The sequence below is a fragment of the Miniopterus schreibersii genome (genome assembly GCF_964146895.1).
Source record: "Miniopterus schreibersii genome assembly, chromosome: 20".
Taxonomy (NCBI): domain Eukaryota; kingdom Metazoa; phylum Chordata; class Mammalia; order Chiroptera; family Miniopteridae; genus Miniopterus; species Miniopterus schreibersii.
Window position 1 is genome coordinate 20,318,504 of NC_138122.1, and position 11,543 is coordinate 20,330,046.

At 56.0% G+C, this 11,543-nt stretch overlaps 1 protein-coding gene across 3 annotated transcripts; it reads right to left on the minus strand.

The window, feature by feature from the left end:
- Positions 1–2,887: 2,887 nt before the first annotated feature.
- ACADS (acyl-CoA dehydrogenase short chain) lies at positions 2,888–9,518 on the minus strand. 3 transcript variants are annotated; one of them, XM_081122680.1, is made up of 11 exons: positions 9,362–9,504; positions 8,717–8,846; positions 8,100–8,251; positions 5,938–6,087; positions 5,622–5,733; positions 5,087–5,238; positions 4,614–4,784; positions 4,395–4,532; positions 4,137–4,232; positions 3,890–3,946; positions 2,888–3,723 (listed from the first exon to the last, which is right to left on the minus strand). In XM_081122680.1, exons 3-11 carry the CDS (start codon positions 8,190–8,192, stop codon positions 3,571–3,573), a joined length of 1,122 nt encoding a protein of 373 aa, XP_080978806.1. In that variant the 5' UTR covers positions 8,193–8,251; positions 8,717–8,846; positions 9,362–9,504; the 3' UTR covers positions 2,888–3,570. The 3 variants fall into 3 exon arrangements, with proteins under 3 accessions (XP_080978806.1, XP_080978807.1, XP_080978805.1); XM_081122681.1 differs by having other exon boundaries at positions 8,800–8,846; positions 9,362–9,452; XM_081122679.1 differs by lacking the exon at positions 8,717–8,846 and having other exon boundaries at positions 9,362–9,518.
- Between the last annotated feature and the right edge of the window lie 2,025 nt (positions 9,519–11,543).

Consider the following 11,543-nt stretch of genomic DNA (forward strand, 5'->3'; position numbering starts at 1 on the left):
CTTTGGGGTTTTTCTTGGTTAGCAACAGAGCCGATCAAGATAGTCACAAGCCAGCCACTTCGCCCACTTTCGGATTCCCTGGAACGCCCCTTGTGTCATGCCGATGTCACCCGGTTCGTCTTTGAGCACCTCTTGCATCTGGCACAAGATGGGACTGGGTATCCTCGTACTTTCCCTGCCCAGACCTGGATTCAGCCATTTTTTTAGGGTCCCCACACTCCTTTCCGTTGGGGAATGGACAGTATTTAGAAGACAAATTCTGAGCGCTCGGGGGGCTCACTGCCGCTGTTATCTCTAGGCCTTTCCAATGGAGAGCGGGAAAATACGCCTGCGCTTTCAAGTTCAACGCCACTGGGTCGGTCAGTGAGCGATTGACTGTGAGGCTAATGAGCTCCTTCTAAGGTTCTACACCGAGTTATGCACTATTTCTAAATTTCCCTTAAAGAGACCCCCCAGAATTACATAAGCCTCACGTCTCACAAGCACTATCCATCGCTGGACCCCTGGGCCCTCACACAGGGCCTCCCTCACGTTCTGCAGCACAAGTCCTTATAATCTTCCTCCACAATGAAAACCTGATTCCCAAGACCAACCCCCCCCCCTTCCTCAAGGACCAGAATCAAGGCAAAAGTTCACAAATCCCTTTTTTCCATCCTGGGATCATTTTAAACAAGTGACCTGGGTCATGGTCCCTAAGAGGAGTCCAAGAGTCTAAAACAAATTTGCCCACTGACTTCAAATTTTTTCATTTCAATATAGCACCTTTTTAAAAACAATGTATTGGGGTGACATTGGTTAATGAAGTTATATAGGTCTCAGGTGTACACGTCCCTAACACGTCATCTGTGTGTTGTATTGTGTGTGCACCACCCCAAGCCAAGTCTCCTTCAGTGACTGTCCTTGTTCTTAGGAAGTCCACACCGGGCACAAGGGGACATCATGTCTGCAACCTACTAACATACCTCAGGTTCAAATGGACCCCGGGCAGAGTCCGGCACTTAGTTCTAAGCTGGAGGATCTTTAACTAACCGGCCTGCTCCCTGTCAAAGCTCAGGTCTGGGCCTTGACTCTCTCCTCCCGGGAAGACCTCTGACCCAGGAGAGCTCCTTGAAGCCCTTGAGTGCACAGGGCCTTGGCTCAGAGCCTGGGCCCTTCGGCTGTGAAATGGACAGTCTGGCCCTGAGGCTGTGGACAGAGCAAGGTCCACCCGAGAAGCAGACACCCGGCTGGGGCTGCCCCTTGGAAAACAGGCCCGTTCCCTGGGCTGGGCGTCTGCGTCCAGCCACTTGCCCTGGGAGAGCCGTGGCTCCAGCTGGCTGCCGTCGGCCCTTTGAGACCCAGGTGCTTTTCAGCAGGTAGGATGCCAAGTGGGCCTGAAGGCCTCTGGGCCTGGACGCCAGGCCAGGAGGGGCCAGGGCCCTGAGCAGGGAGAGCTGGATTCCCAGCCTGCCTGTCCCCCGCCTGGGACTAAGGCTCTGGTTGGGCTCCCTCTGTTCCCCTGTGAGTCCCAAAGTCCCCCCCTGCCTCCATACTACCTGAAAGAAGGGCCCAAAGCCAATTTCAACCACTCACTTGTTCCCTCACCCCCCTGGGCCAGGAGGTGTCACAGAGCCACCTGAACAACCCCTCCCTGCTGTTTGCTGGGGTCAGTGACTCAGGAAGTAACAGACCTGCTCCCAGGTGAGGTGGGTCAAACCTGGCTGTTCCTGGGGAGAAGCTCTGAACCCCACCTGACTCCCCCCACTTTCAGCTTGCACCTGAGCCCAGGGCAGGGACAGGGGCCCCCAGGAGCCCCACAGAGGGCATCAGCGGGGCGCTTACCTAGGAGGAGGTGCAGTTCACCCAGCGGTGGGCCCGACTCTGGAGCCAGCAGACGCTCCACGTGATCCCACCCACGAAAGGGCGTCATTATCAGGAGACCCTCACCTGTGCCCCGCACAGCGCCCCGCCCACTCGTGGGCGCCCGCCCGCCCACAGGCGGTGTAAATCAGGGCCTGAATTCCTGCGAGCAGCTCCTCTCTGCCCTGCACGGCCCTCTGCCCTCCATGCCCGGCTCTGGGACACCCAAGGCCAGGTGCTGGCACAGCAAGTGCACCAAGCGAGCCTCTTGCAAGGGAGCCTTTGCCAAGGCGCAGGGGCACTGCCCGCCGGGAGTCTCTGATCCAGCCAAGGTCAAGGCCAGCCTCGCAGCGCAGAGCCCTGGAGAGGGTGCAGTGGGCTGCTGGAGGCTGCTTTCTTGGTGGGGGTTGGGGAGCACACTGGGCCTGGCACAGAAATCCACATTTGGTGATGGCCGGTGTTGCTCAGTGCCCATTTGATGGTGGCTCCAAATGGGTCATCTCTCCGTTGTCCTCCCTTCCAGAGGCCTCACAGCCATGACAGGGCATCACCGACCTTCCTGCTCTGCAGAGGGCTGCCCATCTCCTTTGAAATGTTTGCCTTTTTCCTCTCTTTGCTCCCCTCCCTGGGCCACAGCGATTGAGAGCGTGGGCTCCAGCTTGTGGCACCCTGGCCTGAAGCCAGCCCTCCTGGTACCAGGACCCAGGCTCAGAGCTGGCCCACAGGGAGCACTCAGGAAGGAAGCAGAAGGGATGCCTCTGAGTCTCCACTTCCGCACATGGCGCCCTCTACAAGCTTTGCTCCTTCCCTGGCCCCCTCCTGGCCTACCTGGCACCCTTCTTCCTCCAGCTGAGGCCAGTGGGCACTCTCCCAGACACCCACCCTGGCGTACTGGACCCAGCTCCTTATTTGCCTGACCTGTGTCAACCTGCCTCTTCCTGGAGCTCTCCCTGGGCGGAGTCGGACACACGGACAGACACACACATGGTGGCGGTTGTCAGCCGAATGAAGGACCATCTTCCCTACCCAGCAGCACACGGCAAGGACAGGAGGTTCTGAGGCTCAGGGCCAGGTGTGCTTTATTACTTAGTTAGTTCCCACACTTGACTGTCCCAAAGCCCGAACCAGAACACCCACATGCCCTCATTTGTACTTTACAAAGAACAGGCCACCAGAGCCTCCCCGAAACAGCCCCAGAGCCTGAGAGCACAACTGCTAGTTCGAAAACTGGTCATCCTGGCCCCCACCCACTCCTCCTCCTGACCTCTGACCTCAGGGAAAAGAGCAGACACTGCCGAGACCCAGGCCCACCTGGTTTCCTGCTGAGCACCAGGGCCCATGGGAACTAGGGAGCCCCAAAGTGGTCACTTAGTCCTTCCCATGGCCCTGCCTTCAAAAGGCCATGTCCCCTTGGATGAAGAAAACCAGCCACAGTCGTGAGGGGGGAGCGACGCCAAGGAAGAGTTTGCGGATGGGTGTCCTAGACACAGGTCACCGACCCCTCTCCTCGCCTTCTCTGACACTTGCTCCCATGCACTATGGTCTGGGGCAGGCAGAGGTCCACACCAGAAGCGCTGGGGCCAGGGTGGCCCTGGTAGGAGGTAGCTTGGCCCCTGCCTGTCTCCCGGTGTCTGGGAGTCAGGGTTAAGGCCACGTGGCTCCCACTCCCTTTCCCACAGTCGTTAGCCAGCCCGGCTCTGGGTGGGGCAGTAGTCAGCCCTGATGAGGGGCTCAGCTCCGGTAGCTCTTGAGCAGGTGCCCTGCGACGACCAGTCTCTGGATCTCACTGGTGCCTTCATAAATCTCGGTGATGCGGGCATCTCGGTAGTGCCGCTCAGCTGGCATCTCCGTCACGTAGCCCATGCCACCCAGGATCTGAATGGCCTAAGGTGAAAAGCAGGGGCTCAGGAGACAGAAGACCCCCCCACACTAGGTAAAGACGGGCAGGATGAGCCACACAACAGGATGGGCTGGGGGAGGGGCAGCTGATACTACGACTCAACACCTGGGGCCTGGCCCAGGCACCACGTTGTGCTCTGGGGATACTCACCTGGTGGCTGATGGCAGTTGCGGCCTCCGATGCAGCCAGCTTGGCCATCGCTGCCTCCTAACCACAGGGGATGGTGGGGTCAGAAACATTACCTTGGGGGCAGCCCCTAGCATATGACCCCTCAGCAGGGGCAGGCCTTGGAGAGCCTCCCCTTGGAGCAATAGGAACTGGGACCCCACCCAGGCTTCTCCCTCAGTCCCTTGGCCCACCAAAGGGCCCATGCTGGGGGACCCCCTCCCAAGAGCACCTTGGTGAAAGGCTTCTTATTGTCCTTCAGCATGGCAGCGCGCCAGGTCAATAACCGGGCACTTTCCAGGGCCAGGGCCATGTCCGCCAGTTTGAACTGCAACAACCAGGCACCAGCCCACCAGTCAGTAGTTGCCCCTCCCTCTCTCCAAGGACAGGGGGGAGGAGACGGGAGCATAGGAGCAGGTAAAAGCTCCTCGTCTGCCCAGAGTTCCCTCCCCAGTGTCCAGGTTAGGCTCCTGAGTCTCCACCTTGTTACCTGGATGCCCTGGAGCTTGGTGAGGGGCGCCCCAAAGGCCCTGCGATTCTCGGCGTAGTTCACAGCACAGTCAAGGGCGGCCTGGGCGATGCCCAGCGCCTGGGAGGCAATGCCAATGCGCCCCATGTCCAGGGTTTGCTGTGGGGAACACCCCAGTCAGTAGCAGGCCAGCTGGGCGGCAGGGCCTGACCCAGGGCCCCACCCCGCTGCCGGGCTCACCATGGCTATCTTGAAGCCCATTCCCAGCTCCCCCAGCAGGTTGTCCTTGGGGATGCGACAGTCCTCAAAGATGAGGTTGGCCGTGGATGAGGCCCGGATGCCCAGTTTGTCTTCCTTCTTCCCCAACGAGAGCCCAGGCGTTGGCATGGGAACCAGGAAGGCACTGATGCCCTGAAAGAGCAGAAAACCCACTGCCTTTCCCAGAGGCGGCCCTGGGCCACGCCCCTCACGCAAACCACCCAGGCACGGCCCCGCCCCTTCTCCTGCCCTCAGGACCTCGGCCGTGACGCCCTCTGCCGGCTACTCCGGGGAAGGTGCAGACACCAGCCCGGAGAACGTCAGGCAGGGGAGGAAAAGGGGGGAGCTCCAAGGTGCGCCCGGACAAAAAGAGCTCCAAGGCCCAGGAGATTTGGATTTAGAAACTGAAATGACTGTAGCCCAGAGGTCTCACTGGCCCTCTCTGGGGTCCCCACCTTGTGGTGCAAGGCTCTGTCGGTGCTGGCGAAGACCACGGTGGCCGAGGCCTCCCAGCAGTTGGTGATCCAGGCTTTGGTGCCATTCAGGACCCACGAGTCGCCCTCGGCCCGGGCGGTGGTGGACGCGGCTCCCGCATCACTGCCATTCCCTGCCCCGCAGGCAGACTCGGAATCCAAGGCCACCTCCACCTCCCACCACCCAAGGACATAGCTGCCAACTCAGCAGTGAACCCAATCTCAACCCCCAGCTGGTGAGCACGACCAGGCTCCAAAGAGTCTGGGTCTGGGCCCTGAGAGGCAGCTCCCAAAGCATTCAGAATCGAGGGGGGCGGCGGGATAGTCATGCAGCAGCTTCAGGCCAATAAAGGGACCCCAGGGCCAAGTATCCCTCCCAGTTCAGCTGAGGTAACCACCCAAGTCGGCACAGGCCCTAGCTCCTGCCTCTCCGTGGGAGGCAGCCAGCTCCAGTCTGGCTCTTGTCACCCTGAGTCTGAGGTGAGGGGACAGGGAGACGGCTGTTTCACTGTGATACCTGGTTCACTGAGGGCAAAGCAGCCAATTTTGTCACCGCTGGTGAAAGGCGTGATCCACTTCTGCTTCTGCTCCTTGGACCCAAACTTCAGGATGGGCCCCAAGTAGAGGGACTGTGGGGACAGAGGGAAGGAGTCACAAGCCTTCAAGCCCAGGCACACCTGCCAGCCCATGGATCCCTCCGCAAGGGATCCTGTTGTCTCCAGAGCAGTAAAGACCAAGTCCAGAGGAGGTTAAGAGGTGGGAACCAGGGTCTGGATGTTGGGACACATGGCCGAGTGCCTGTTGGTCTATAGGAGTCCAGGAGGGGAACTCACATTGTTGACACTCATGATGACTCCAGTGGAGGCACATCCCCGGCTGATCTCCTCCATGGCGATCGAATAGGCCAGGTAATCAAGGCCAGCACCACTGAACTCCTCAGGCACGTCCATGGCCAGAAGCCCAAGTGCGCCCATCTTCTTCACCTGGTCTCAGGGAAGGATGTCACGGCAATGGCAGCCAGGAGCCAGTGCCTGCCCTCAGCACACCTCATTCAAGCGACCCTGTCCCACACTCTGCACTGGCTCACCTCAGTTTGCGGCCACAACCAATGAGCAGGCAGAAGGCACAGGACGCCTTTAGGAGCCTCCCAAGATGAGCAGCATGGCAGCATAGTACCATAGTGACCTTCTTTCAGTCCCTTAAGCATACCACACCACACACATTCCCTCTCCCAACCACAGGGCCTTTGCACATGTGGTTCCCTGTCAGCAATGACCTATATCAGCTAGGTATTATCTCCTCCTCCCCTTTGGCTCTCAGCTCAAGCACCACTTCTTGGGGCCGCCACTTCTGCCTTTACTAAGTCAAATCCTGTCATCACACACTCGCCGCACCTGTGCTTGTCCTCTGCAGTGATTCTGCAGCGGGAATGTCACCTATTACTGTGCTCGTTTTGAATAAGGGCTTCTCCCTGACCAGGAAGGCAGACTGTGTTTTTGCTCACCGCTGTATTCCCAGTGGCAGTGAGAGAATGCATGAACGGTAAGAACTAGGGATTTCTGATTTAGAGTAATGGTAATAGTAATGGTGAACTATCAAGCGCCTGTCTACAATATGCCAAACTCTGCGTAAGTGCTTCGTGTGTACCCTTTTGTTTCAATCTCTTTATGAGAATGAGGCTGAGTTACCCTCACATCACAGGTGAGGAAAACGAGCGTGTACAGGAGACAACAGATTGATGTTTCCCTAACATCAATGTTTCTCTCACTCTATCCCTCTCTCTCCCCCACTTCCTCTCTCTCTAAAATTCAATAAAAATATATCCTCAGGCCTGGCCAGTGTGGCTCAGTGGTTGAGCATTGACCTAGGATCCAGGAGATCACGGTTCGATTCCCAGTCAGGGCACATGCCCGGGTTGCGGGCTTGATCCCCAGTCAGGGGCGTGCAGGAGGCAGGCGATCAATGACTCTCATCATTGATGTTTCTATCTCTTCTTCTCCCTTCCTCTCTCTGAAATCAATAAAGACATATTTAAAAACAACAACAACAAACAAACATATCCTCGGCCCTAGCCTGTTTGGCTTGTGATTAGAGTGTCAGTCCGAGGACTGACGAGTCCCAGGTTCAATTCCAGCCAAGGGCCTATACCTCGGTTGCAGGCTCGATCCCCTCAGGGCTCACGTTAGAGGCAACCAGTCGTTGTGTCTCTCTCACATCAATGTTTCTCTCTCTCTCCCTTCCAATCTCTCTGAAAAGCAATGGGAAAAATATCCTCAGCTGAGGATTTAAAAAAACAAAAACCCCACGTGTCCTTAGGTGAGGATTAAAACTGGCACGAAAGGCCAAAAAGGTTTACACTGTCACCAGTCTTTTAGTCAACAAATATCTACTGAATATATCATATACCAGACCTCTTGCCAGGCTTGGGGATACAGTGGAACCACCTTAAACCTGTAACCACAAATGTCAACAAATAGAGAACACAATAGCATGGGAGGGAGCATTCTGACTGGGATCTGAGTCTGGCAGAAGACAGACTTGGGTGGGAGCCCTAGCTCTGCAGTTCACTGGCTCCATGACCTTGGGCACATTACTTGATCCTCTCACCAATTTGAGTTTCATCAACTGTATGTGTAACAGTAGTACCTTCACCTCATTGGACTGTTGTGAGAAAGAGATAAGCTAAAATTCCCAAGCACTGAGAACAGTGCCTAGCACATGGCAAGCGTGCTTCAGCTTTGAATATTATTAGCACAATGCCTGGCACATAGAAAGCACATTGACCATCCACCATTATTATTGTTATACCAAAAGTTAAATCCTGGCTACAGCCCTCATGCTGGACAAGGGAAACTTCCAGAGCATTTTCTGGGTCCTAAGATCCGCCTTAGGGTTCCCTGACCTGAGTCTCAGTGTCATTGGCTGTCACTGTCACCACTCATCGAGGAGGCGAGGGCAGACCTCCATCCTGGGCTGCTGAGGTTGGTACTCTCACCTGAGCCGCTGGGAAGCGGTGTTCCTTGTCTAGCTGGGCCGCGATGGGAACCAGCTCCTTCTCAGCAAAGTCCCGGCACGTCTGACGCAGCATCTGGTGTGTCTCGGGCAGTTCCACAGACTGGTAGATAGTATGCAACTGACGACGGAGAGCTGCCAGCAGGAAGAGTGGGGGTCAGTGAAAGGAGAACCCAAGAGGTCTTGCATATTAATAATAACATAACAGTGATCCCCAGTGGTTCTCAGGGATGGTTTTGCCTCCCAAGGGACGTCTGGCAATGTCCGAAGACATTTTTGGTTTTCACAACTGAAGGGGGAAATGGTATTGGTATGGAGTGACAGACACCAGGGATGCAGCTAAACATCCTACAATGCACAGGACAGTTATCTGCCCAAAATATCAACAGTGCTGCTGTTGAGAACCCCCCTAATAACTGTTTACAACGCTGGCTGAACACTGCATACACTATCCCCCTCAATCCTCAGTATACTGCCGATGATACGAGCACAGCTCTGTGACCTTAGGCGAGGATCTTAACCTCTCTGAGCCTGTTATATTCACTGTGGAGGTCAACAGTATTGAGTATCTGGGGATAAAAGGGTTGAAAAGGTACTAACTGTAGCTAAAGCACGTGGCCTGGCAGAGACGGCTCTCAAGGAGGGTTCCCTTTATTTTATTACTCGGGGTGACTGGGTCTCACCAGGCAAAGGAAGCCCTGGCCCTGGGTGTCACCACAGCTCCAGCTGGCTTGAAACGACAAAATGGGAAAAGAGGCGGCATTTCCTGAGTACCTGCTACATGCCAGGCACCGTATTCAGTGTTTTACACACCCTGTGATTTAACCCTTACACCTCTACGAGGCCAGGAACACTACGGCGTCGTCGCGGTCCTTGTACACACGGGCCAGTCGGGGCTCACGGCGGCTGTGTCTGGCCCAAGGTCACAGATGCAGAGTGTGGGTTCCGCCCCAGGCCGGGCTCCGTGGGGAGGGCGCGCCCTGAATCTCCGCTGGGGGCGAAGGCAGGGGAGGCGACGCCGAAGCCGCGGCGAGGACGGGGCCGGGGTTGGGGGTCCGAGCAGGCGCGTGGGTCGCTACGGGGCCAGACTGCGCAGGCGCGCGGCGCAACCGAACTGGGGCAAAGGTCACCCGCGCTCCCGAAGCGGCCCCACCTGCCCGCCTACCCGCCGCCGCGCAGACCCGGCTCCCAGGCCTCGGCCAGCCCGGGCCGCGGCCGCGCCCCGCGGAGCCCGAGGACACTCACCTCCGCGGATGGGGCCGCAGGCCCGTGCAAGCATCGCGGCGGCTGCCATGGAGGCCTGTCCACGGTAAACGGTTTGTCCTCGACTCCCGCCCGGGGCGCTTGAGTTCCGGCTGCGGGGGGCGGGGCCGCGGGTCACGTGCTCCGCCCCTCAGGCCTCGGGGGCGGGGCCTGCCCCGGCCCCTCCCGCGCTCCGCCTCCCGCCGTGGAGATAAAACCAAACCCTCGCACCCCTGGGAGGTGTAGGAGGTGGGTTCTGGTCCGTATCTAAAAGCCCATCTAGCCTAAAATGCAATTCCGCGACCTGTGCAGCTCTACATGCCTGCCCCCGCCTCATGCCCACCCTCACCCGGCTTGTTCAAGCCAAGGGGCCTTTGTTATCAGACCCCTCCGCAGGCGCGCTTCATTCAGACCTCACTCGCTGGAGCCTGCCCTGCCCCCAGGAGCGTTTCTCCCGCACACTCTCCACCCCATGGCTTGTTTTATTTATTTGTCTCACTTAGCATCTGAAATCTTATCGAGTCCCGCAATAAATAGCTTACGAACTCCGAGAGAGGCAAAGGGTCTTGCTCTGATGCTCAATCTTTAGGCCTAGGGAATTGGGTTGCTGGGAGGGAGATTCCCCTCCCCCCCTTCCCCCCGGAGGTTGTGAAGGTGGGGTGGCACTGTAGTCCCATCTGTCTCACTCCAATTGTCGGGCAGAGTCCCATGGGAGCAGGGGGCCCCTTCACCCTACCCAAGAAGCTATGGCAGGTTCACTTGCCTGGCAAGGTTCTTCTCTAGGCACAAGTTGAGATTCAGATTTCCACACTCTCCCAGGCACCCACACATCCCTCCAGCTGCCTTTCTCACGCCATAACTCAGCCAGCCATCTGTCCCCAGCACTGACTCACATGCCAAAAATGGTCTTCTGCTGCCCTTCCACTAGGTAAGGACACAGTGAGAAGACACATTTGCTGGTGCCTTGATCTTGCACTTCCCAGCCTCTACAACTGGGAGGTAAATTTCTGTTTATTTATTTATTATTTTAAAATATATCTTTATTGATTTCAGAGAGAGGGAGAGAGAGGGAAACATCGATGATGAGAGAGCCACTGACAAATTGCCCCCTGCACGCCCCCCTCTGGGGATCAAGCCCGCAACCCAGGCATGTGCCTTGACCAGGAATCGAACCTTAATCTCCTGGATCCTAGGTCGATGCTCAACCGCAAAGCTACGCCTGACCAGGCTATTATTATTTTTTTTTAATCCTCACCTAAGGATATGTTTTTATTGATTCGAGAGAGGAAGGGAGAGAGAGAGAGAGAGAGCTATCAATGTGAAAGAGAAACATCGATTGGTTGCCTCCTGCACCCACCAGAACTGGGGATCAAACCCACAACCTAGGTATGTGTCCTGACTGGGTATCGAACCTGCAACCTTTTGGTGCACAAGATGATGCGCCAACCAACTGAACCACAAGGGCAGTACCTCTGTTTATTTTTATTTTTTACCCTCACCCAAGGAATGAGGATATTTTCTCCGCTGATTTTTACAGAGTGGGAGGGGGAGATAGAGGAGACAGAGAAAAACACTGATGTGAGAGAGAGACATCGATTAGCTGCCTCCCACACACATCCCAACCAGGGGCAGGGATGGAACCTGCAACCCAGGTACATGTCCTTGACAGGGAATCAAACCCACCACCCTCCAGTGCTTAGGCCAACGCTCTAACTACTGAGCCATGCCAGTCAGAGTTGTTATTTTTAAAAAAATATTTTGTCTTCTGCCAAGGCCTTGCTCTACTTCCTAGAGATCAATCAAAAGATAGAACAAAGTCCTTAATATGTTACCTTTCATATGTAAGAAATGCTTAAATTCAAAAGAAAGCCTCTAGTCCACAGCCTTTCCTTCCCCCTTTCCCTCAGGTGCATTACTTTGCCCTTCTCTCTCCTAAGCTCCAAGGGCCAAACGAATGACTGTCTTTGGCAGGTGCTCTGAGGTCTTCCTCACCTTCCCATTGCCCCACCTGTGCAGAAGAGGGAAAAGCACAGGAGGAATAAATGAGTGGTGTTAGTGGACAGAGGCCAATAATTGCTTCAGATACCGCAGATCATCTAAACCAGACTTATTTTGAAATTGAATTGTTTGTGACCTTAAACATGGATATACATTTTATATTAAAGGTGTGCAAGTTTCCTAAGAG

Coding starts and splice junctions, on each gene's coding strand:
- ACADS (XM_081122679.1), bottom strand. CDS start 9,410: ATGGCAGCCGCCGCGATGCTTGCACGGGCCTGCGGCCCCATCCGCGGA. Junction 4,533..4,613: donor TGGGCTTCAAGATAGCCATG/GTGAGCCCGGCA, acceptor TGTTCCCCACAG/CAAACCCTGGACATGGGGCG. Junction 4,233..4,394: donor CCAAGCTCCAGGGCATCCAG/GTAACAAGGTGG, acceptor TGGTTGTTGCAG/TTCAAACTGGCGGACATGGC.